The 27,543-nt window shown below is 37.4% G+C and overlaps 2 protein-coding genes across 7 annotated transcripts in view; one reads left to right on the top strand and one right to left on the bottom strand.

The window, feature by feature from the left end:
• Positions 1–513: 513 nt before the first annotated feature.
• Positions 514–27,543, bottom strand: part of COP1 (COP1 E3 ubiquitin ligase) — a 264,376-nt gene continuing 237,346 nt past the window's right edge. For all 6 annotated transcript variants that reach the window (XM_035010743.1, XM_035010739.1, XM_035010741.1 and 3 more), the window contains 2 exons: positions 4,784–4,828; positions 514–2,474 (listed from right to left, as the gene is read on the bottom strand). In XM_035010743.1, coding sequence (XP_034866634.1) covers positions 2,457–2,474; positions 4,784–4,828 — 63 coding nt within the window. In that variant the 3' untranslated portion in view covers positions 514–2,456. The remainder of the gene's footprint in view (positions 2,475–4,783; positions 4,829–27,543) is intronic.
• Positions 17,235–17,621, top strand: LOC118013752 (zinc finger protein 300-like). Its single transcript, XM_035009566.1, has one exon. The coding sequence runs from the start codon at positions 17,235–17,237 to the stop codon at positions 17,619–17,621; it is 387 nt and encodes a 128-aa protein (XP_034865457.1).

Raw genomic sequence — 27,543 nt, 5'->3', positions numbered from 1 at the left:
ATCCCGGGACTCCGGGATCATGACCTGAGCCGAAGGCAGTCGCTTAATCAACTGAGCCACCCAGGAGCCCGATGTTGACATCTTTCAAAGACTAACTCAAACTTAAAGATGCTTTCTCCCAGGGCGGCTGGGTGGCTCAGTCGTTAAGTGTCTGCCTTTGGCTCAGGTCATGATCCCAGAGTCCTGGGATCGAGCCCCACATCAGGCTCCCTGCTCAGTGGGAAGCCTGCTTCTCCCTCTCCCACTCCCCCTGCTTGTGTTCCCTCTCTTGCTGTGCCTGTCAAATAAATAAAGAAAATCTTAAAAAAAAAAAAAATGCTTTCTCCCTATTTACAAGAAAAAGTAAAAACACAAATTTAAGTAAAGCACTGCCTTTTAAAAATAATAATTTATTTAAAAATTGAGTCCCTTTGATAATAAAGATACCTTATTGTATCCTTCTACACATATGGAAATTAACATGACCTTACAATGTTGACAGCTTGAAATAAAACATAAAAAAGTCAGACCAAATTAAAAACCATAATAATCTTTTATTTAAATGCATTCAAAGAGGCATTAATTCTAGGCTTCCCATTTTGATGATTTTCTGGACATATCTGCTTAAGTTCTTTAAGTAAAGAATCTACATTTGAATATTCTTTCTGCATCTTTGCAAAAGGTCATCATTAATCTTAGAATGAAGGCTGCCTAACATTGTTCTGGTTGACAGGTCTAACTTTGAATGATAGTGACCTTTCCTCTCAAAATTGAGTCCAAAAGTTTATCAGGTGCTTCACTCCCCAAAATTAATAAGATATAATTGTCTTGAAGTTCTGCAAACTGAAAATTTCATGTAAGTTTGAGGCAAACTCATTCGCTGGTAAAAACTGTCTGAATTGATACAAGACTATTTTTAACCTTTATTAATCTCATATAATGTGAACATTCATACGTTCTGCTACAAACATTAATGTGTTTGATAATAGAGTATTGCTCCAGACTCTGCTGGATGGTGTTATGTAATATATAGTATATGTACTCTATTACTTTTCTAAAATTCAAAAAGTTCTAAATTCCAAAATGCATTTGACCCAAAGGTTTCAGATAATGAAATGTGGACCCAATAATTTTGAGTGTAGAGGGATACAGTGGGATATTCCAATTACCCTCACCATTCATATATTTATTCATACCAAGCTTCTCCAAGTGTTTTTATAAAATATGCATGGGGTATAATTCTGTTTATATCTTTTTCTAAAAAGTGCTCACACTTTTAAAGTAGCTCAAACAGAAAACTTCACATTATTTTTGCTTGACCTGCTACTCAAACTACTAACTTCTTCCTTTTTACAAATTGAAAATAACATAAAATTAACTAGACAGTTTAAGATATTATATGGCTTGGTAATTTGGGAAATGGAGCCTCAAATTCTTTTCCTGCTAAGTCTATGGATGCTTTCCTGCTACAATTGCATAATTATGGCAGAGACCACACGATCTTCAAAGCCTAAAATATCTCCTATCTGGTCTCCTTTCCAGAAAGTTTGTTAACCCCTGCTCAAAGTCACTGTTCAGCTGAGGATGGTACTAATATCTGTGACTATCTGATAGCTATGATTTTACAAATTGAAGGTGGTTTGTCTGCATTTAGGGCTTACAGTATGTCTAGGCAACATTTCAAAGGCAAAGACAATAGCTGCCACAGACTGACATTCCCTTTCTGTTTTAATTAATTAACGAATTAATTAATTAACATAATCTCTGCACCCAGCTGGGGCTTGAACTCACAACCCTGGTCACATGCTCTACCAACTAAGCCAGCCAGGTGCCCCATTCCTTTTCTGTTTGAATGTGGTCTCAACTGGTCAAAATGTTAGATTCTTGGCCAGATCCAGAGGACTGAAGTATGGTATTTGCTGATGATATAAATCTGGTCAATGAATTCATAAGGTAAAGTTAACTAATTTTCCCACCTACTATAAACATACAATTCCCTGGAAGGGAATCCATATACCTTTACATTTATGTTGATATGCAGAATTACAAAGAGGTTGGGAAATATGGACCTTACAAATTATTCATAGTTCATGTGTGTTACTTCTTGAAAAGATTATCTCCTGCCATCTTTGACAAAGACTTTCCCAGCTCAACTGTGGCTCAATAAACTTTTATTATTTTTTGTTATTTATTTTTATTCAAAAGAATTTGTTTCCCTATCACAAAAATTAGATAATCACACCACCAACAGCAGCAAAGTCCATAGAGTTACATTGATGGTGGAGAGTTCACTGGGTAGTCCCAATGTCCCAAAGGTCATGAAGGAGAAAAGAAAAGGAAAAGAAAAAATACTCAAAACAAATCCAAAACCCATGATGACTTTGGGGAGAGACATCACATGACAGTTTGTCTTCTCTCATTGTCAGCTGCAGATGTATTTCAGCAGGATCAAATACAGTTTAACTTGAGTAAACCCTTCATACCAACTCCAGCACCTAATTGGGGGGAAAACAGGGAAAAAAGAATCAGTTTAATAAAATCATTTTAAAATATGGAAACAGTTTAATGAATCTTTACTGTATTGTAAATGGAGAACCAAATCAAGAAAATTGTCCTAACTGCTAAAATGTTAAAGAATTTGAAGGGATTAGACATTGATCCTTCCTTTCAATTCAACAGTTGCAGGAACTCTTTCAGATTAGTTAGCTCCACAGTTAACTAGGGAGCCTTTAAACTACATAAAACATACAGATAAATGAACTGGGTGATAGAACAGTTTTGAAATTTATGTTGGTATCTTTCCATATTCTTAAAGAAAATTTTAAGTATTGCTGCTCAGGATTTTAATCTATTTCTTTCTTCCACGGATAAAGAGTTTATAGCAATCAAAGTATACAGGACCTAAAATCTTGCCTTTTCCTAGCACTTCATTCATTTTCAAGTCAATCATCTGATGTCAAGGTATTGTGTTAGTTATGAGAGTTCAAGTCCTAACTTGTCATACAAGAAAGTTGTCATACTGCTAAAAGTAAAAATAAGCAGCAGCAGCAATGATCAGTTATAAAAACAGCTGAAGAAATGTCTAAGAAAGGACACAGAAGCTGAGGACAACTATAAGATACTGTCAAAAGGATTATGTTTGATGGAGACTGCAGTCCTAGGTGGAAAGAACTAAAGGAGCAACTTTCCCCTCCTGCTCTGCTAAGGCTTAACTTGTACCTGTGCTTCCATGATGCTTTTTGTCTTTATATTTGGCAAGTAGCCGATTCAACAAAAGAGGTCAATGCCGTTGAACAAAATCTTAAGAGCTGTCACTGAGATTCTATAAGTACATGTATAGTTTTGAGCTTTCTGCAGATACGTTAGCAATCTCAATTGCCTCAAAGGCCAAACTTGTTGAAGAATAAGGTGCAGCTTTTTCAATACATGCCTTGCCATGAGAATAAAGAAAAACTGAGAGACTACAGAGAGCCACATAAAACAGAGACTCCAAGACCTTCTACCATCTTGCTTGAGATTCCAGAACATAACACAATCAGTTCAAAAGCCTGGCTTTCATTTAAGTTGCCCATGGCTCTCTAGTGAGGCTTTCCAAATAGAGAAACTAGCTGTATAAAAAGGAGTATACATGTAAATTAGTATGACCAGCTAACAGTGTGGTTCTGCTTTGAGTTTGCTCAATTCATCACCATAGGACATTGTGTTAGGCTTGGATTTGCTCCCTTGGTTGCTGGGTCATTCTCCACTCAGGATGAGTGGAAAGAAGCCACAGCAAAATTAATGCTAAGTGGCAGAAGACATAGATACATATTATTTTTAAAAGATCACTTCCTGGGCGCCTAAGTGGCTTAGTGGTTAAGCATCTGCCTTCGGCTCAGGTCATGATCCCAGGGTCCTGGGATCGAGCCCCACATCGGGCTCCCTGCTCCGCGGGAAGCCTGCTTCTCCCTCTCCCACTCCCCCTGCTTGTGTTCCCTCTCTTGCTGTGTCTCTCTGTCAAATAAATAAAATCTTTAAAACAAACAAACAAAAAAGATCACTTCCTGATATTTCTATATCAGCAAAGAATATGTAGAAAGAACTGGCACCCACAGAACTAGTGCTAATCAAACTCATGTACTAAAACCCTCTCCCCAAATGGTGTTTTGTTTAAAAAGTTCACTGCTTAGCTCAAGATTTACTTATCTAGTGTGTCATGCTCAAGTGCTAAATATCCAATAGTATAATCAGATAACATTATTACTTCCTTGAGCTCCTAACTACAAAGAAAAGGATGTGGAAACCTATGTATAAAAAATTTGTGACTGAGACTGTGTGCCAAGAGATATTTAAATTTCCAAATTAAACTAATGGAATGATCACATGATCAATTTTCAGTGAAACCCTAAAATACCTTTTCTTCCCTTGGCAACTGAGGAAAACCCTACTTATCAGGGGAAGAAAAGGAAGACATACATGAGGAAGAGAAGAGTAAAATAAGACCAGATATTTTTAAATCTGGCGAATGTCCCAGCATCCTCTGCTCTCTCTTGGACTTTGTCCACTGACTACACCTGCGTAACAGAAGCAGCAGTGCTTGGCCCACAGTGAATACTTAATAGTCTTTATCTATTTTTCATTCTGACCAACCTATCAATCTATTCGACATTCATATAACCTCCCCTCAAAGCCATTTCATATGGACAGAGACCCATGACTTGGAATGATCTCTAAGGCTTAGTACAACTCTGTATTTCCATGTTATAGTCTGTTAGAATCTAAAAATGGATCTGAATTTAAAATGAAGATGTATACCATAGCTTACCTTAATTGTACCCTGACTGTTAGCAGCGATCAGCACATTGGACTCCTAGAAAAGAATAAGAACTTTTAAAATATAGAGAAGGACTTCCTGGAGGGTAGTACAAGAAAATAATTTCCTTTCACCCGTCTTTTTTCACGTCACCCTAAAACACCAATAGAATCTGAAGTGGAGAACCAACTTTAACATGTTTTAACTATGAATTTTAAACACCAAATCCCATATTTTGAGGATTAAGTTTGAATAAGAAAAATAAAATTTGGGGGCGCCTGGGTGGCTCAGTCATTGAGCGTCTGCCTTCGGCTCGGGTCATGGTCCCAGGGTCCTGGGATCGAGCCCCGTGTCAGGCTTCCCGCTTAGCGGGAAGCCTGCTTCTGCCTCTCCCACTCCCCCTGCTTGTGTCCCCTCTCTCACTGTCTCTCTCTATCAAATAAATAAATAAATAAATAAAATCTTAAAAATAAATAAATAAATAAAATTCGAAACAGAATAGGAAAATTTCAAATGTAAAGAAAAATAAAAGAAAAATAGATTACCACTGGAAGGAAAACCAAGAGAAACAAAGACTGAAATAAAACCAAAAAATGAGAATAATTTGAGAAAAACAAAGTACATAATCCTTTCCACAGAAAACTCTCCCTTCAGTCCTTTTCCTCTCATGAAACAATTGATGTAAAGGCTATCAATATCTCTGGCATAATCTCTATGGAGAGCTATTTGATATCAGGAAACCACAAAAAAAAAAAAAAAGTATTCATCTGGCAGAAGAAAGGCTATGTTTCCTTTTAATTATTCAATCACTCAGTATATGCATTTTTAATAACTTTGGTGATTACTTCAATAGAATTTATTTATCGAACGTATCTATTATATTCTAAGCCTTAGGAAAAACCATTTCTCTGAAGAGTAGGAAGGGTGGGAAAAGGAATGGACAAAACTGAGTTTACCAGAGAGAATCTCATTAAGTAAGAAGAGTTGGGGCAAGCTTCCTATTGGAAACAGAGAGTCTAGTAGGGCTCTGGAGCTTGGAAGTATATAGAAGTCTTTTTGCTTTTCAGAGTAGGCTGCTAAAAGGGTTACAGTAAACAGATTCAAAACTGACATAGAGACCACATGGCTGATGGAAAAGACCAAGTCCAAATAATATCTATGAGAAAGAGATAAAGTGATAAAACCTCAAAGAAAGATAGGTTCTGCCTGAATATCCTACAGGCTTCATGACAAGGTGAGAAAGAGAAGAAAGAAATTGATTTGTATGCCGGGAAAGTTAATTTAGCCAATATGAGTTAAACTTTAGTTTCTTTGATATAAGAAATCTGTGCTCTATAAACTTATACATTTCTATTTTTTAGCTTTTCCTTTGATTCCTAGTAAAGTGACTCTTGAAAAATGCTCATCTGGTTGCTACTGGTGTAAGAGAAAATAATTTCTTCCACTATCCCCAAAATTTTGAGAATCAGAATATTCCTTGGATGTAGTCGGTGGTAAAAGCATCAATGGTCACAGCAGTATGAAGAAGTAATAAAGAGATGTTTTTTCTGGGGGTGAGCATGGGAATCGCTGATGATGGGGTTCAGGAAACACAGCCCCAAAACATGGCACCTTGACATATTTGAATATTTTAAGCTGAAGGAGTTTGAGAAAACAGCACAAGCAGGAAAGTCACTCTGATCTCCCACTCACTCTACCCTTTTCCCCCTGAAACAGGTCATAAAACCCTCATGTGAGAGGTGCCTTCCCTATACTCAGAGTAAAGAAGCATCCTTATCTCCAAAGACAAAGGGACACCAAGAAGAATCTGAACAAACAGGACTTGCTAAGTTTCCCCCAACTTTCAACAATTACCCCATACTCCTTAATCTATGCACATTTCTACACCACTACCCACTCTTCATCACACCTAGCATAAAATACAAAGGTCTGTTTCTTTGGGTCTTCATTTCCTTATGAAGGCTCCCAGGTCATGTAAAACTTCTGTTAGATAAATTTGTATGGTTTTCTCCTGTCAATCTGTCTTGTCTAGTTCTTAGATCCAGCCAGGGACCCTAAGAGGGTTAAGGAAAACTTTCTTCCCCTACAATGATATGTTCCTGGCTGAGGTCTTCCCTTAAATCAACACATTTATTTTTGAAAACAGTAACACAAGTAATATAGTACTCACTATAGAATTAGTTTCAGTATTTACCTTGGGGAGTTATAGGCTACTTCTGGGACCGAGCATAGAATTAATATTTCCATATGGGGGTGGGGGTGGGGTGAGGGGGCAGGAAGATTAATTTGGGATTTATTTACTCTTTTAGCTACCTGAATTAAGAAACTAGTTTGAATGAATTTGGGGTATCATTAGGCAATATAATAACTCACTCTGAGCTGGTCAAAAGGCAGAATTTCTATGCCTGCCTCAGAAAACAACAAAAGCAGCACTGTGTGGTATCATATGAATTTCTTTCTAGAAAGAATTTAAACAAGCTATGTGATATCACAACTGCAACCAGTGGACCCAGAAATGATTCTTCCATGAACACCATCCAGAAATGAAGCTACAAACAGCAATGATCAATCTAATTTCTGCTTGAGGAAAGACTCCAGTCTCAAAGAAAGCAACTGCAGTCACCAAGAAGTACTCCCTCTGCTATGGGAACAAATAATGTCCGGAGGATGAGAAATGTATAGCCTAAGGCACTCTCTCTTTCTGCCATTTTGGTTCTAGTCACCTTTAATACGAACGAAGAAGGCAGAGAAAGCTGGTGGAGAGATAAGGACTTACTCTGGGGGGATCTACCTCTACAAGTTACAGACCTTAAGAATTCTGTAATTCACATTTCTAATTCTTGGTGGAAGGAAAGCTTAGAAAAGCATGGAATATTATCATACAGTATGAAAAACTGGGCTTAATACAAATAAGAGAATCTAATCTAGTTAGATTATCCAATAAGAGGCATTTGAAGTCTATACAATTACTAAGCTAAACCAAAGAAGGAAGATATCTGATAACTCTCCGAAATGAATAATGTTGTTCCTAATCTCAGGACTACCGTGGCATTAATAGATGGTACCATATTACATGCTACCAGAGGGTTAACTCTACCATCTTTTCCTGTGGAAATAAACATCTCATTTACAAATAAGCCAACATAGCTGCCCAGCTGGAATTGCTCTGTGGGACTAATATATAGGTGACAGGGTGTACTAAGAATTCTTAGAAATACTCAAAACTATTCAAATTAACAATGAAAGAAAAATAATAGCTTTACATCTCAGTATGCCCCTCCCTCTAAAGACCATGAACTTTTATTTTTTATAAAGATTTATTTTAGAGAGACAGAGAGAGTGAGTGTATGCCAGAGAGGGGGTGGGGGTGGGAGGTGGAGAAAGGGGTGGAGGGAGAGGGAGAGACAATCCTCAAGCAGACTCCCTGCTGAGCAAGGAGCCCAACACAAGGCCTGATCCTAGGACCCTGAGATCATGACCTGAGCCAAAATCAAGAGTCGGCTGCTTAACTGACTGAGCCACCCAAGTGCCCCAAGACCATGAATTTTTAACGGGATTTAGGATTAAACTTTTAGCCAAATATTAGCATAACATAAATTAAATTTTGCATGGAACAGAAAAATAAAACCAGATATTTTACTTCAGCATAGAGGTGTGGAAGTGATAAGCACAAGATTATTACTATAGTTTTTGAGTGATTCTTGTTTGCATTTTGAATAACTGGTAATTCTTAGCTGTAGCCAAAGTCTGCCACAGCCCTAATGTACATAAGTTTACTTGCTAAATAAAGTGCCAGCCAGTGTCTCATTATTTTTTTCTTTCTTAAAAACTGGTGGTTTAGACAAACAAAAAAATTGGCAGTTTTGGGGCACCTGGGTGGCTCAGTCATTAGGTGTCTGACTTTGGCGCAGGTCATGATCCCGGAGTCCTGGGACTGAGCCCTGTGTCGGGCTCCCTGCTCCGCGGAAAGCCTGCTTCTCCTCCTCCACTCCCCCTGCTTGTGGTTCCCTCTCTCGCTGTGTCTCTCTCTGTCAAATAAATGAAATCTAAAAAAATAATAAATAAATAAAGTAGAGCTCCAGGAATCTGCATGGGGGTCTGTCTCTTTGACTGTATGTTGTTATAATAAACTGCACATGAATAGGATTAAACTACACAAGGCCAGGAAAATAACAATGAAGAGGGAAAGTACAACTACTGACAATCTATAACATTATCCAACGCCAGACTTCATACAGAGTTAGGAGATGTTTGAGCTTTGAGCAGCCACAGTGAAGAAACCTCACTGAACCATTTAGCGCATTTAGCAGATAGTAGTGCCTTGTTGGTAAGGCTAAATTAGCATTAAAGTAAATGTTTCTCTAGACCAGGGATCAGCAAACTATTGCTTACAGGCCAAATCTAGCCTAATGCCTATATTTTGTACTTCAGTCTTAATGGAACATAGCTGTGATAATTTGATCATATACTGTTTACGGCCGCTCCAGCACTAGAATAGCAGAATGGAGGAACTGCAACAGACACCGTACGGCCTGCAAAGCCTAAAATATTTGCAATGTGGTTAAGAAAATGTTCGCTGACTGCTACTCTAGAGTCACCCTAATAAAATTTAAAAACAAGTGTCAAAAAAATCAAGTTTATCTCCAAAAACAACTTTCTATCAAAACAAACTTGGGGGCACCTGGGTGGCTCAGTGAGTTAAGCGTCTGCCTTTGGCTCGGGTCATGATCTCGGGGTCCTGGGATTGAGCCCCCCCAGGGCTCCCTGCTCAGTGCCCCTCCCTCCTCCCTCTGCCCCTCCCCTCACTTGTGTGCTCTAATAAATAAAAATCTTAAAAAAAAAAAATCCCAAACATTAATACTCTTTTCTTCTTATATCTGATTTAAAAAAATTTTTTTAAGTAATCTCTATACCCAATGTGGGGCTTGAACTAACAACCCTGAGATCAAGAGTCACATGCTCTACTGACTGAGCCAGCCAGACACCCTCAAACTCTAATACTCTTAAAAACATCCAACAAAATCCAGACACTCAACAATGAAGCATTTACAATGTACAGCATTCAAGAGGCAAAAAGCATGACCCAGGGGGAAAAAGAAAATCAATGAATAGAAACAGATCCAGAAATGATAAAGATAATGGAAGCAGCAAAATGAGGACTTACAAAGCAGACAGAACTATACTCAAGTATTTAAAGGAAACAATGAACTTAGTAAGAAAAATGGAACACATAATTATAAAGACCAGATGGAACTTCTTCACCTGAAAAGTACAGTTATCTCAAATGAAAAATTCACTGAATGGACGTAACAATGGATGAAACAGTAGAGACTAAAACATCAATAAATCTGACATGGGAAAAAGAAAATCCAAATGGAAGCAGAAGAGAAAAAGACTGGGAGGGTAAAAAAAAAAAAAAATTAGTATTTGTGTGACCATAGGACAATATGCAATCTAGTAAATGTGTAATTGGAATCTTAAATACAGGAGAAAGGGCAGAAAAAGTATATGAAGATAGAAAGTTAAAAATTTTCCAAATCTGAAAACCATAAAATACCCACATATACCACCACATCGACACACATCATAAGCTACTAAAAATGTGTAAGAAAGAGAAAATCTTGAAAACTGACAGAGGAGAAACAGACATTACATACAGGAACAACATCACCAATTTGTCATCAGAAGCAATGTAAGCCAATAAAACAGTATCTTTAAGGTAATGAAAGAAGAAAACTGTCAACCTAGAAATATTATTCAAAAGTAAAAGATTATTTGCAAAAAAACTAAAGCTGAGATAGCAGCAGGTCTGCACTGTAAGAAATTGTTAAAGAAAGTTCTTATACCACATGAAAACTCAGATCTGAAAAAAAAGATCAAGAGTGCTGTAAATGATCAATATGTGGGTAAATATACAAGATATCTGCTCTCTTGTTTTTTAATTTTCTTAACAGATCATTGTCTGTTTGAAGCAAAAATAATTATCAATGCATTATGGTTATCATAAATAGAAGTAACATATATGACAGCAAAAGTACAAGGGATAAAATAGGGAAACAGAAGTATACTGTTGTAAGGTTCTTCCATAATGCATAAAGAGGTACAATCTGAAGACAGACCATGGTAAGTTAAATATGAATATTAAAAACCTTAGAGAAACCAGTAGAAAAGTAAAGAATTAGTATAGCTAGTAAGCTAGTAAAGGAGATAAGATGAATTATAAAAATAATAAAAAAGAAAGGAAAAAAGGAAATGAGGAACATGGGGACATAGAACACATAGAATAAACAGAAAACAAATAGCAAGATGACAGACAAATATCCAACCTTACTGATAAGAAAATGTAAATGGTCTAAATGCTACAATGAAAAGGCAGAGATCGTAAGACTTGATAAAACAGCAAGACCAACTCTATGCTGTCCATAAAACATACTTTAAATCTTTTTATTTTAAAAAACAAAGATACAAAGTAAAAGGAGAGGAAAATGTACCATGCAAATATTAATCATAAGAAAGCTGGAATGGCTCAGGGCATCTGGGTGATGCAGTCAATTAAGCATCCAAATCTTGGTTTCTTCTCAGGTCGTGATCTCAGGGTTTTTGTGTTGGGCTCAGTCCAGAGTCTGCTTAAAAAAGACTCTCTCTCCCTCTGCATCTGTCCCTCCCCACCTCCTCCGCTCATGCCCACACACACATTCTCTCTCTCTTCAAACAAATATATAAATCTTAAAAAAAAAAAAAAGAACGAAAGCTGGGATGACTCTCTAAATAGCAGAAAAAGACCTCAGGACAAGGAATATGAGTAGGAATAAAAAGGGACATTTTATAATTAAATAAAGGTCAATTAATTTTAAAAAATCCTAAATGTATATATATCTAAAACTGAGCTTCAAAATACACAAAGCAAAACTGATGGAGCTGAATGGAATAGATAGATAAGTCCACACTTGTGTTTGGACACTTTGATACTGTTTTTTTTAAAGATTTTATTTATTTATTTGACAGAGAAAGACACAGCGAGAGAGGGAACGCAAGCAGGAGGAGTGGGAGAGGGAGAAGCAGGCCTCCCGCCGAGCAGAGAGCCCAATGTGGGGCTTAATCCCAGGACCCTGGGACCATGACCCGAGCCGAAGGCAGACGCTTAACGACTGAGCCACCCTTCTGTCAACAATTCAAAGAATAAGCAGACAGAAAATCAAAGACATAGAAGACTTGAATAATATTACCAAATTGAGCAAATTAATACTTAGATAAACCTCACTTAAATGGCAAAAAATACACATTCTTTTCAAGTGCATGTGAACTATTCACCAGGACACACAATGTGCCAAAACATTAAACAAATCTCAGTATAACTTAAAAGACTGAAATTATGCAAGTATGTTCTCTGACCAAATGGAACCAAAGTCGAAAACGGTAACAAAAAGACACCTGAATTTTTTTCATGAGTATTTTATAGTTTTCTGAGTACAGATTCTTTGCCTCTTTGTCTAGATTTATTCCTAGGTATCTTACGGTTTTAGGTGCAATTGTAAATGGGATCGACTCCTTAAATTCTCTTTCTTCTGTCTTGTTGGTGTATAGGAATGCCACTGATTTCTGTGCACTGATTTTATATCCTGCCACTTTACTGAATTCCTGTATGAGTTCTAGCAGTTTTGGGGTGGAGTCTTTTGGGTTGTCCACATAAAGTATCATATCATCTGCAAAGAGTGAGAGTTTGACTTCTTCTTTGCCGATTTGGATGCCTTTGATTTCTTTTTGTTGTCGGACTGCTGTGGCTAGGACTTCTAATACTATGTTGAATAGCAGTGGTGATAGTGGACATCCCTGCCATGTTCCTGACCTTAGGGGGAGAGCTGTCAGTTTTTCCCCATTGAGAATGATATTCACTGTGGGTTTTTCATAGGTGGCTTTTATGATATTGAGGTATGTACCCTGTATCCCTATACTCTGAAGAGTTTTGATCAAGAAAGGATGCTGTACTTTCTCAAAGGCTTGTTCTGCATCTATTGAGAGGATCATATGGTTCTTATTCTTTCTTTTATTAATGTATTGTATTGCATTGATTGATTTGCAGACGTTGAACCAACCTTGCAGCCCAGGAATAAATCCCATTTGGTTGTAGTGAATACTCCTTTTAATGTACTGTTGGATCCTATTGGCTACTATTTTGGTGAGAATTTTTGCATCCATGCTCATCAGGGATATTGGTCTGTAATTCTCCTTTTTGATGGGGTCTTTGTCTGGTTTTGGGATCAAGGTAATGCTGGCCTCATAAAACGAGTTTGGAAGTTTTCCTTCCATTTCTATTTTTTGGAACAGTTTCAGAAGGATAGGTATTAATTCTTTAAATGTTTGGTAGAATTCCCCTGGGAAGCCATCTGGCCCTGAGCTCTTGTTTGTTGGGAGATTTTTTATTACTGCTTCAATTTACTTGCTGGTTATGGGTCTGTTCAGGTTTTCTATTTCTTCCTGGTTCAGTTTAGTAGTTTATACAACCATTTCTTCCAGATTATGTAATTTGCTGGCATATAGTTGCTCACAATATGTTCTTATAATTTTTTGTATTTCTTTGGTGTTCCTTGTGATCTCTCCTCTTTCATTCATGATTTTATTTATCTGGGTCATTTCTCTTTTCTTTTTGATAAGTCTGGCCAGGGGTTTATCATTCTTGTTAATTCTATCAAAGAACCAGCTCCTAGTTTCATTGATCTGTTCTACTGTTCTTTTTGGTTTCTATTTCATTGATTTCCGCTCTGATCTTTATTATTTCCCTTCTCCTGCTGGGTTTAGGCTTTATTTGCTGTTCTTCCTCAAGCTCCTTTAGGTGTAGGGTTAGGTTGTGTATTTGAGACCTCTCTTGTTTCTTGAGAAAGGCTTCTTTGCTCATGGATTGGAAGAACGAATATTGTGAAGATGTCAATGCTACCTAGAGCAATCTACACATTCAATGCAACCCCCATCAAAATACCATCCACTTTTTTTAAAGAAATGGAACAAATAATCCTAAAATTTGTATGGAACCAGAAAAGACCCTGAATAGCCAGAGGAATGTTGAAAAAGAAAAACAAAGGTGGCAGCACAATTCCAGACTTCCAGCTCTATTACAAAGCTGTCATCATCAAGACAGTATGGTACTGGCACAAAAACAGACACATAGATCAATGGAACAGAATAGGGAACCCAGAAATGGACCCTCAACTCTATGGTCAACTCATCTTTGACAAAGCAGGAAAGAATGTCCAATGGAAAAAAGACAGTCTCTTCAACAAATGGTGTTGGGAAAATTGGACAGCCACACGCAAAATAATGAAACTGGACCATTTCCTTACACCACACACAAAAATAGACTCAATATGGTTGAAAGACCTCAATGTGAGACAGGAGTCCATCAAAATCCTAAAGGAGAACACAGGCAGCAACCTCTTCAAACTCAGCCGCAGCAACTCCTTCCTAGAAACATTGCCAAAGGCAAGGGAAGCAAGGGCAAAAATGAACGATTGGGACTTCATCAAGATAAAAAGCTTTTGCACAGCAAAGAAACAGTCAACAAAACCAAAAGACAACTGACAGAATGGGAGAAGATATTTGCAAATGACATATCAGATAAAGGGCTAGTATCCAAAATCTATAAAGAGCTTATCAAACTCAACACCCAAAGAACAAATGATCCAATCAAGAAATGGGCAGAACACATGAACAGACATTTTTCCAAAAAAAAAGACATCCAAATGGCCAACAGACACATGAAAAAGTGCTCAACATCGCTCGACATCAGGGAAATCCAAATCAAAACCTCAATGAGATACCACCTCACACCAGGCAGAATGGCTAAAATTAACAAGTCAGGAAATGACAGATGTTGGTGGGGATGCGCAGAAAGAGGAACCCTCCTACACTGTTGGTGGGAATGCAAGCTGGTGCAATCACTCTGGAAAACAGTATGGAGGTTCCTCAAAAAGTTGAAAATAGAGCTACCGTACTACCCAACAATTGCATTACTGGGTATTTACCCCAAAGATACTAATGTAGTGATCTGAAGGAGTACATGCACCCCAATGTTTATAACAGCAATGTCCACAATAGCCAAACTATGGAAAGAGCCAAGATGTCCATCAATAGATGAAGAGATAAAGAAGATGTGGTATATATATATACAATGGAATATTATGCAGCCATCAAAAACCATGAAATCTTGCCATTTGCAACAACGTGGATAGAACTAGAGGGTATTATGCTAAGCGAAATAAGTCAATCAGAGAAAGATATATATCATATGATCTCACTGATATGACAAATTCTTAATCTCAGGAAACAAACTGAGGGTTGCTGGAGTGGTGGGGGTTGGGAGGGATGCCGTGGCTGGGTGATAGACATTGGGGAGGGTATGTGCTATGGTGAGCGCTGTGAATTGTGTAAGACTGATGAATTACAGACCTGTACCTCTGAAACAAACAATACATTATATGTTTGGTTTTTTTTTAAAAAAAGGATAGTAGGAATGGAAAAATGAAGGGGGGGAATCGGTGGGGGAGATGAACCATGAGAGACTATCGACTCTGAGAAACAAACTGAGGGTTCTAGAGGGGAGGAGGGTGGGGGGACGGGTTAGCCTGGTGATGGGTATTAAAGAGGGCATGTATTGAATGGAGCACCGGGTGTTATATGCAAACAGTGAATCATGGAACACTACAGCAAAAATAAATAAATAAATTTAAAAAAATAAAAAAAATTTAATGCCCAAAAGGGGAATTTAAGTGTCAGAGGGCCTATAATACGTGGCAAAAAGAAATAAAGAAAATCTATGTAAAAAAAAAAAAAAAAAGACTCCTGAAAAAAAAATCCCTAAATATTTGGAAATTTTAAATAACCCAGGGCTCAAATAAGATCTCACAAGGAAATGAAAAACTATATTGAACTAAAAGATACTGAAAACACAACATATTGGGGCACTTGGGTGGCTCAGTTGGTTAAGTGTCTGCCTTCGGTTTGGGTCATGATTCCCAGGGTTCTGGGATCCAGCCCCACATCAGGCTCCCTCTCTTGCTGCGTCTCTCTCCGTCAAATAAATAAATAAAATCTTAAAAAAAAAAAAAAAAACTCCAAAAAAAGATAAATGTAAGTTAACAGTATCAGAAATGAATGAGGGGATTATCACTAGCACCCTACAGTTATTAAAAGGATAGAGAATAAATAAAAACAACTTTATGCCAAGAAAACTGAAAGGCAAATGAAATGTATAAATTCTATGAAAGATGCAAATCCGCAAATATGACAGAAGAAAGATAAAGTCAGAATAAGAGGAGAAAGGAACACTTCCAAACTCAGTTTAAGTCAAAGTCACAAAAAGACATTATAAAAAAAATGCAGACCAACTGCCTTCACAAACAGATATAAACCCTTAACAAAAAAACAGAATTTTGCCACATACAAAAAGAATAATGCATCATGTCCATCTGGGATTTATCCAGAGATTCTAGTTGGCTTAACATTTAAAAAACAAAATCAATGAATGTTAATTCACCATTTTAAACAGAACAGGAAAATCACATAATCATAATTGACAAGAAAATTCATTTGACAGAATTTAATATTTAATCATAATAAAAACTCCCAGCAAATGAAGAACAGAAAAGAATTCCCTCAAGGTGATAAGGAATTCCTATGAAAAACTTTTAGATAACATCACACTTAATGGTGAAAATACTGAACTCTTTCTCTTTCAGACTCGAAGCAAGGGAAGGATGTGTGCTTTTACCACTTCTATTTAACACAGTATTAGAGGTCCTACCCAGTGTAATAGTCAAGAAAAAGAAAGAAAAAGCACACAGATGAGAAATGAAGAAGTAAAATTGTCTTTATTTGTAAATGACATAACCGCCTATGTAGAAAAGCTTAACAAATCTTCAAAAAAGCTTTTCTTTTAATAATAAATAAACTGATCTAGCAGGGTTGTCAGATTTGATGTAATTGTATCAAAATCAATATATTTCTATAAATTAGAAATGAATAATTAGCAAATGGATTTTATTTATTTTTTTTTATTTTTTTAAGATTTTATTTATTTATTTGAGAGAGAGAATGAGATAGAGAGCATGAGAGGGGGGAGGGTCAGAGAGAGAGGCGACTGCCTGCCGAGCAGGGAGCCCGATGTGGGACTCGATCCCAGGACTCCAGGATCATGACCTGAGCCGAAGGCAGTCGCTTAACCAACTGAGCCACCCAGGCGCCCAGCAAATGGATTTTAAAAAGATACCATTTATGACCCAGGTGAGGAGCGCCCTCCGGGGTGTGGAAAGAGAACCAAGCTTTACTGAAGGTCTGAAATGTTCCAGGTGGAGTGCTACCTGCTTTTTCAAAGGCATCTAACCTTTAACCCTTACAGCAACTCTCTAAGTCAGCTTTTCAAACCATCGGCTGCAACCCAGTAATCTCTGTCTTCACCCAAAGGCTGCAGAAAATGACCAAGTCCCAGGGACCAGTATCATTCAAGGATGTGGCTGTGGATTTCACCCAGGAGGAGTGGCAGTATCTGGACCTTCCCCAGAGGGATCTATACAGGGATGTGATGCTAGAGAACTATATCAACCTCATCTCAGTGGGATATCAAACCACAAAGCCATCTGTGATCCACAAGTTGGAACAAGGTGAAGAACCATGGATGGTGGAGAGAGAAATCCCAAATTGGAACTATGCAGGTTCCAAAATTCAGGCTTTAGAAGCATGTGGGAGGAACAGCCTGGAAGGATACCCACCAGGTATTTTTAGTGTATCCTCGGACAAGTGTTCTGAGGACCCAGTGGTCCATTTGTCATCTACCCCAGGAACCTCTCTGCCATGCAGCTGAAGGGAACCCACATGCACTTTCTTCACAGAGTTTACCCACCTTCTGAACCCAGAGAGAAGATACCAAACAAGTACTGAATTTCCCCCAGATTTCACCCCCATGTGGAGATTGTCAGCTCGGGAAGAACATTGCACAATAGCCTGGTCTAAGCAGAGGTTTTTGTAGTGACCTAGTCCAGCCCTCTAACTCCTCCACACCAGTGCTCAAGTGGCTTGGGGATCCTCCAGGAAAGCCCACCAATTTCCCATGCTCAAGGAGGTATTGCTGTCCTGGCACCCTTCAGAACTCTTGAAGAAGGAGCACAAGGAGAGCCTCATTTCCATGAAACAGGGACCGTGATCTCAGAATTCTAAGTCACAGACTTGGTGTAAGCAGCAGAGTTGACCTACACTCCAGAGTTTATGGCACAGTGTCCTCCTGCCCTTCTTCTGTCCAGAACATTGAAGATTCAAGATAATATCTGCAAGCCATGGAAATCTTGTAAATTCATCATGATGTTTGCACCAAAGGCGCCAAGCCTTTTAAGCTTGCCCCATGTATTCATGGTTCTGTAAATGGTTATTCTGCCCAGAGCCACTGCATGTAACTGTCATTTAGATTTTCACTTGCCTTCTGGTAAAAAAAAAAAAAAAAAAGATACCATTTATAATGGCATCAAAAACATGAACTACTTAGAGACAAGCTTAAAATATGCGTAAGACCTACACGTTGAAAATATAAAACAATGTTAAAAGATATCAAAGAACACCTAAATAAACGGACAGACATGCCATCTTCATGGACTCCCATAAAACAAGAATGGTTTTATGTGTAAGCCTTGGTACTCATGATGACAAACATTTTTTAACCAGAAGAAAGATAACTATTAAACAAAAAATCAGAATATAGCCCTTTTATTTTTTCCCAAATGTTAAGCATTATGTTAAACTTATTTCTCCTCTCAAAATGAGAATAAGTAATTTTGTAGGAAAAAATTTTGTTAACAAATTTGAATATTTAAACCAAGTAGAAAAATTCTTACAAAAAACTGACCAAAACTGAGCAATAAGACAGAAAACATGAATCATCTGACAGGCATAAAAAAAAAAAAAATGTCAACTGTCAAATATTTTTTTCTACCTCAGGCTTACATGGCTTTATCTACAAGCTCAGTCAAATATTCAAGAATAGTGTACTTCTAGTATCACACATATTTGTCCAGAGAAGACTCCTTAATTTGTTTCATGAAACTTAATATAATTATGAAACCAAAATGTGACAAGAGTAATGCAAGAAAGGAAGGTTACAGGCCAATGTTATTCATGAAAATAGGTGAAAAAATCCCAATGGAATAGCAGCAGGTCAATTTTAACAATATATGTGAATAATACATCTTGACCAAGTTGGGCTTATTCCAAGAGGTAAAACATTATGATCTAACATAAGAAAAAAAATTATCACATCAATATTTAAAAGATAATTATTGTATCATCTTCAATAGGTACAAAAGAAAGCAAGAATATACTCCAGCTTCATTTATGATGAGAACTCTGTGAAGCTGAAAACTGAAAGAAACTTCCTTGTAAGGTTTCTACAAAAATATTACAGCAGAAAGTATACCTAATCCCTTTTGTGAGTAACAAGATGAAGATGCCAGGTATCATCACTTCCATTCAACATTATACTAGGGGATGTGGCCATCAAAATAAAGCAAAATGAAATACAATTAGTTATAAAACTGGGAAAGTAGAGATTAAACTTTCATTACTTGTGGATCATATCATTATGCACATAAAATATTCTAAGAACGTAGAAATGGATAATTAAAATTAATAGAGTTAATAAGCTGCTGGATTTAAAAATTGGGGACAATAACATATCATTCCTCAGGGGTCATTGTGACACCTTTCTTTCTCTTTAATATTTATTGGTTTACTTGAACTGGTAATGTACATATGTGGTAAAATTCAAACAGTACAAAGACTAGGGGAAAAGTATCTCTCACTCCCACTTCTTAAGCAACTACCACGATCAGAAGTGAAATCTTTCCAAATAAACTTAGCATTGTTACTGTGAACTTCAACTGTATGGCAGATCAAGCACACCTTCAGGGCTTTCTCAGGATGTAAAAGAATCATAAGTTTTCTATCTGGTGATTCTACTCTCTCCCTACCTTGTTTGAGTTTCAGGTAACAAACAACCCTACTTCCAACTTGGGATCTCATCCTTGTTAAAGTGACAAGCCATATTTTATATTCAATTCTAAGCCCTTTGATCACCTAAGAGAAGTCTCTAGGTTTCTCTTACAGAAAAAGCAACTCCACAGAGGGTCACTTCTATATTTCTAGACATATTATTAACTGGCCCTCAGGATGAAATGGACTTGACTATATAAGACAATCTGTATTCTTAAAATCAAATTAACAAAACATGTGGACAAAAATATGCTATATAGATAGCCAGAGTGGCAAAGTGGAATAAACAGTCATTGGAGTCACAAACATTTAAGCTCAATGGTTTAACACTTCCAAACTATGTTATCATGGACAAGTTACATAACCTCTCTAAATCTCACTCTTCTCAACTGTAAAATAAAACTGAGCTAATAGAGCTAATGAAGGGAAGGGAAGGGAAGGGAACTAACAGAGTTGTTATTAAACAAGACACACATATAAATATCTGGCATAGAATATGCATCTTAGAAGTGAGCATTTTTAGGGGAAAGTTGTTTTAGTTTTTGAGAGAGAGAGAGTGGGGGTGAGCAGAGGGAGAGGGAGACAGAAAGAATCTTAAGCACGCTCCACACCCAGCATGGAGCCTGACACAGGTCTCAATCTCACAACCGTGAGATCATGATCTGAGCCAAAATCAAAAGTCAGACGCTTAGCCGACTGAGCCACGCAGGCATCCCAAAGCAAAGTTGCTTCTAGTTCTAGGTAAGAGTTTAAGAAAAAGAAGGTAGCCAAACTGTCAAAAATCATGAAAAGATGAAAGGATTATTTAGTAATAATGGGTTTTTTGATTTGGCATTAGATGACCTGGTGACCTCAAAAGCAACTCTACCTGAAGTTCAAGTCGGTAGCATTACAGGCCTTTGCACAAGTTCCCAGAGCTAACTCAGTGTTTAGGAGCTGACTCTTAATCTCAGGAAACAAACTGAGGGTTGCTGGAATGGAGGGTGGTGGGAGGGATGGGATGGCTGGGTGATGGACACTGGGAGGGTATGTGCTATGGTAAGCACTGTGAATTGTTTAAGACTGATGAATCACAGACCTGTACCCCTGAAACAAATAATACATTATATGTTAATTAAAAAAAAAAAAAAACAACAAACTTGGCTTTTACAGAAGCTTCTGATAAAAGCTTTCCCTAATCTCCACGGTGATAAGGTAACTCTCTCCAAATTGCTTCCACAGAAAGAATAATGTCCATTATCACAGCACTTTCATATCATGACAGTGGCTTCTATATAAAGTTTATTAATTCCATGCCATTTTATTCATCTATCATTATCCATCCTTTTATCATTAGAGTACATATTATATCCCAGGTATTGTGCTATATACTGGAGTTCTGAAGATGAGTAAGATACAATGTCTGATCTTGAGATTATAGAGTAGGAGGGGAAATGGACTTTGAAATAGAAAACTACTATGTTATTATAAGAAATACAGAGTTCACAGGGGCAACTGAGGAAGCAAGAAGGAAGTGATCCTCTATCTGGGAGAGATAAGAAAGGCTTCATACATAAGACCACAAATGAAACATGAACAAGTAACAGTTGAAATTTCTCAAGAGAAAAGATAGAGGATATTTTTTTTTTTTTTAAGATTTTATTTATTTGTGAGACAGCAAGAGCGAGAGAGCACAAGTGGGGTGAAGGACAGAGGGAGAAGCAGACTCTCTGCTGAGCAGGGAGCTCAATGCAGGGGCTCGATCCCAGGACTCCGGGATCCTGACCCGAGCCTAAGGCAAACGCTTAACCGACTGAGCCACCCAGGTGCCCCAAGATAGAGGATATTTTAGACAAAGGGACATGGTTATGCTAATGCCATGAGTTTGGGGGGAAAATGGTATTTTGGGGTGATGACAAATTATGAGTCAGTTTTTATATTAGTTGATTAGATGAGAGGAACAGGTTGTGGTAAACACGTAAACTATTCTCTCATACCAGAGTTAGGATTTTATTTATGGATAACAAGGGGCCAATGGCAAGGAAAAGACAGAATTACTTTTTTTCTAATAGTGTTCTATTCCCTCAGTGATGTCTCACTCCCCTCCCACAACCCCCAAGGCACCTAGAGTCACTGTCTTTAATCGTATCACTTAATAAAACTCTTAAATCCACATCTATTAAGTTAAGCAAGTGAAATTCTTACAAAAAGCCAAAAACAAAAGGTTGTATGCCAGTAGGTAGGAGACAATACCTGTATCCTCAAACATACTTCAAAAGCTGGGGTTTTTTAAGTAGGCTCCAAGCCCAGTGTGGGGCTTGAACCCACAACCCCTAGAACAAGAATTGCATGCTCTACTAAGCCAGGCAAGCACCCCTAAAATTGTTTTTTTTTTTTTTTTTAATTTTATTTATTTGAGAGAGAGAGACAGAGATAGTGAGAGAGAGAGCACAAGTAGGGAGGAGAGGGAGAAGCAGGCTCCCCACAGAGCAGGGAGGCCGACGCAGATCTCAATCCCAGGACCCTGGGATCATGATCCGAGCCGAAGGCAGACGCTCAACCGACTGCACCATCCAGGTGCCCTAAAATTGTTTTTCTTAAGCAAATATACTGAAACACTTTTATTATGATGATGATGATTTTTTTTTTGGGAGAGCGCGCGTGAACGGTAGTGGGTGGAGGGCAGAGGGAGATGGAGAATCTCAAGCAGACTCCCTGCTGAGCACAGAGCCCAACATGGGGCTCAATTTTATGACCTTGGGATCATGACCTGGCCGAAACCAAGAATCAGACGCTTAACCGACTGCGCCACCCAGACACCCCAATATACTGAAACACTTTTTTTTTAAAGATTTTATTTATTTATTTTATTTTATTTATTTGACAGAGAGATGCCCCTACTGAAACACTTTTAAATAAACATGTTTGTAATATGTGAGGCTAACTTTAACTTTTTTTTTTTTTAAAGATTTTATTTTTATTTGAGAGAGAATGAGACAGAGAACATGAGAAGGAGGAGGGTCAGAGGGAGAAGCAGACTCCCCGCTGAGCAGGGAGCCCGATGCGGGACTCGATCCCGGGACTCCAGGATCATGACCTGAGCCGAAGGCGGTCGCTTAATCAACTGAGCCACCCAGGCACCCCTAACTTTAACATTTTTAAAAGGAAACTGAATACAGAAAAAAAGTACTGGTTATTTAATAATCTACCTAACGAGACTACTTCTAATCTTCTCTCAGTATAATGCATTCTACACATTGCTATGAAAATATTCTCATGTGATAATTCATCTCCCTGGACAGTGGACTTTAGGAACTTATTAATGCCTACATAAGAAAGAAACACACATCTTTTTTCAGTATGGCATTCAAGACTATAATCTGGAACCTCTCTCATTTCCCAGCAGAGTTTCTACCCCACCTTCTTATTTAGACTATTCTATTAGAAGTTTCTTAAACATCTACTGTACTTTCTCTCATCTATACCTTTGTTCACACTGTTCTCCAGCCTGAAGGCAGTGTAGCTAAAAGAGTGTGGGTTTTCGAGCCAGGTAGAGCTGGATTCAAATTCTAACTCTACTACTCCTTATTTAGTTGTGTTATCTTGAGTAAATCAGTTAACTTCTCTGAGCCTTAATTTCACCTGTAAACAGAGGTCAAAAGTATATACCTTAAAAGATTTATGGTGATGACTTTGAATTAAGATAGTACTTAGTATATAATGCCTGGTTAGTACTAAAAAGATGCTGGTTTATGGTCTTCTGTCCAGGCATGTCCTTTACCTCTGTCTTAAGCCTTCTAAAACCCTGTATGTCATTATGAAGCCCAGCACAAGAGCCAGTATCTTCATAAAGTCTTCCATAATTCTCCCAATTAGAAGTAATCTCTCCCCATCTAGGATCAATACTTTCAGGGGTAATTCTCTTATAAGGATTTCTTTCATTCAGGCTTATACCATAGTTGTTTACAAATATTTATATTGGGTTGTAAACCATCTAAATATATCTCATATATTTAGGAATGTATTTTATGGGGCACCTGGGTGGCTCAGTTGGTTAAGTATCTGCCTTCGGCTCAGGTCATGATCTCAGGGTCCTGGGATCGAGTCCCACATTGGGCTCCCTGCTCAGTGGGGAGTCTGCTTCTGCTTCTACCTCTCCCTCTGCTCCTCCCCCTGCTTGTGTTGTCAAATAAAATCTTTTTAAAAAAAGGAATGTATTTTATATAATGCAAAATTAATATCTAATGAATTAAAAACAAGTGCAAGTTGTCCAGTTATATGGATTAGTGTAGAAAGTGTTGAAGATGATGACAGCAACATTTATTATTTATTGATTGGTCATTAACCTTGAGTTACTCACCTATCTCCATACTTTCCATATATTTTCTAATTTTGTTCCACAATATTATGTGGAAGATACTATCATTCTGATTTCATAGAAGAGAAAACAAAGGCACACAAAGGTTATTAACTTGCCCAAAGCCTCAGATCTGTATTGAGTGGCAATAGGAATACAAATCCGACAACCTGACTCTAGTAGTCTTAATCATAACACTACCCTAAGACAGAAGTTATAAATGACACATCCCTCCCATGCCTCTTACATGTTTAAAAGCACAACCTTGCCAAATAAGGATCTCAAAAAATTCCAAAACATTTTCACCCCCAAAGCAACTTCATGGTCAGTGTTATAAAGGCAACCTAAGGAAGGCAAGTACTTTGAAGATTTTATTGGGAGAAAAACAAAGCTAAGACATATGACCTTTAAGACTGAGTCTTCCTTTCAAGTGCGAGACCACTATTAGCAACATGGCAAATGGAAAGTATACTGAAATACTATTCACATTTGCCTTCTAAACACAAGAGCTGCAGCTGAGATAGCCAGTAAAAATTAGTGTAAGAGTTCTGTCTTCAACAGTTTCTTCTGCAACAACTGAATTTTCTTAAGGTGTCCACTAAGTTAAAACTGTATATCCATTTAAATCCTTCAGACAAACACTCAATATGATGAAGCTGGTAAATCACTATGTACAACAATATCTGCAAATACAACCCCTAGAGGACACAGAACATGGAGGAAAATGGCTGAATTTAATATCTTCCTTAAATAAACATAAAGAAGTATATAAAAATTTGAGGTTAACTAGGTTTCAAACAAGAACAACTCACAATCTACATTATATCTGTTAATTCCTTAATATTCTCTCCATGGAGCTTTTTGTCTCTTTTTTTATGACAGGTATCTTTCTTCTCATTGCCAGAAAAGAGTGCTAATTTGGAGTGATGACTGCAGCATCACTTCAAATAAAAGACCATACATACTTTAGGCTCTTTTCATACCAAAATTATAAACATAAAATAGGGACTTTTGCCTCATTTTTTTCACTTTGGGATGGAAGGGTAGTGATATTTATATTCAAAATAATCTGGAAAATTAGAATGGCTTTTCCTTTCATATATAAGTTCATGAATTCTGTATACAGTCAAATCTGCTTTTGACTCAGGATCCTGTAGCCACAGAACACTTTAAACTGAATTTGCCCTTTCAGTTTTTCTGTTCATGCATGATCTAGAGTTGCTTTATGAACATCCTCTTCCTATCGCTTGAGTTGAGATGCAAATACAACATGCAGAAATTTGTAACAGTTTTTCTTCTATCAGTGCTCTGTTAAGTGATACTATTCAGTTATCCAGTTTCTTCATTCCTTTTTATTTTCTTCAAATCATCCCAAAACCTTCACAAACTTCCCCATGGTACCCTCTAATTTAAATATAAAAAAGAGAAAATACTCAAAGTGCTAACATTTTACTGCTTTGTCTTACTGTGCCGTTGTGGCTTTCCTGACACGCAGAATCATTCTTTTAATTAAAACTATTTTAGAGTAGATCTTCTCTTTTATCAAGTTCATACTGTTTTTAGATCTCAGAGTTACAAGTCTTTCACTTTTGTCTGGATATGAGTCATCAGGAGAGCCCCTCACCTGGACCAGAGTGTGTCCATTTACCGTAACACAGCCAGAAGTCTATGCTGCACACGGGTAGCATGTGAGAGCCCACACAAAGATACTCAAACATGCGTTTCGAAATGATCTTCAAAAATTTTTAAATAAACACCATGTAAGCCTGACAGTGTTTTTGTCCCTGACCTTTCTTTTAGCATGTGGTTTTTCTGAATTGACTTCATAAAAATATATGTAAATATGTCTAAGAAAAAATGAGCACAAAACTATAATCTATCAATAACAGGTCCTGCTCTTTAAACTGAAATGTTACAGCCCCCCCTACCCCGCCTTCTCTATTACAGAGGATCTAAGGCTGAATTATTTGTTTGAATTGAGTTTGTAAGACAGAAAATAAATGAAGTTTGTGATCTTAGAATAGAAGATTCCCATTTTACTACTGTCTCATTTTACTATCTTACAGAGATGATAAAACAAAAAACAAAAACCAACCTTCTATCATTATCACATAACCAATTGTGGAGCTCTACAGGCCAGTTACTGTGCTAAGGACTTTATATGAATTACTTCACTTAGTCTCCACTTAGCAGTCTTAGTGAGGAAAATACTATTTTCATCCTCAATTTACAAAAAAGAAACATGGTCTTAAAGAGACTAATAACTTGTCCAAAGCCATATACACAGCTATGGAATAGCAAAACTATGAATCAACATATGAAGACTGATACAATACACCAATTGCTGGCTTGTAGCATACTGATTTAATAAGCTTATCATACGCATGGCCCCAACCCATATTTACACAATCAGAATGCAAGGATAAAGGAGTCTTAGGTGAACATTTGATATCTATGAGAGAGCCTCAGCTCTCATATATTATATATGGATGTTACATTTCAAATTTCATATACCTAGAGTCTTTTCTATGTATAGGATTTGGTCTTTTATGGATCTCCCTAGAAGTATGATTTTAAGTGGTATCACTGGAGAAAAGGGCTTGGCCACAGAACTAAGATGGAAGAGAGTGTTCTATAGTCAGGATATAAGGCTGTGCCAGTAGTCTACTTTTCCCTGCCAATCCCAATTCAAGATTTGGGAGATCTGGAGTTTCTTTATCACAAGGAAATATTTTCAAGATCATCCAGTTAAATCCAAACCCTCTCTTTCCTCCACACTGGTATCCTTAAGATAACAATGGACACCTATCTGAGCATGAACTATAAAGATTATTATGAGTAGAATGATATAATCATAATCTACAATTAATAAAATGGGTAATTATTAATAAATTATATTATCTTCATTACATCATACTCTTTTTTTTTTAAAGATTTTATTTATTTATTTGAGACAGAGAGAATGAGAGAGAGAGAGCACATGAGAGGGGGGAGGGTCAGAGGGAGAAGCAGACTCCCCACTGAGCAGGGAGCCTGATGCGGGACTCGATCCAGGGACTCCAGGATCATGACCTGAGCCGAAAGCACTCGCTTAACCAACTGAGCCACCCAGGCGCCCCATACTTCATTTTTTAAATTTTTTCAAATTCCTGTTCTTATAACTTATAATGCATTTTTTTTATTGGTTCAAATGCCTGTTCTTATAACTAACTTGTCTAGTAAGAGGAAATGAATTAACCCTGCTAATCAAAAGGACTTCTAGATTTGGTGGCTTATCATATTTCATATTCAAAATTTTTAAGCTTTTTAAGTAAGCTTTTTCTGAATAGTGGAAACATCCCATATTGAAGATATTTTTATAATCACTCTAAGACAAAATGGACCAGATTTTTTTTAATGGCAAACTGATGAT

This window comes from Mirounga leonina, unplaced genomic scaffold (genome assembly GCF_011800145.1).
Source record: "Mirounga leonina isolate KUSES-001 unplaced genomic scaffold, KU_Mleo_1.0 Mir_154, whole genome shotgun sequence".
Classification (NCBI taxonomy): Eukaryota; Metazoa; Chordata; class Mammalia; order Carnivora; family Phocidae; genus Mirounga; species Mirounga leonina.
This window is presented reverse-complemented; position numbering and strand designations above follow the sequence as displayed.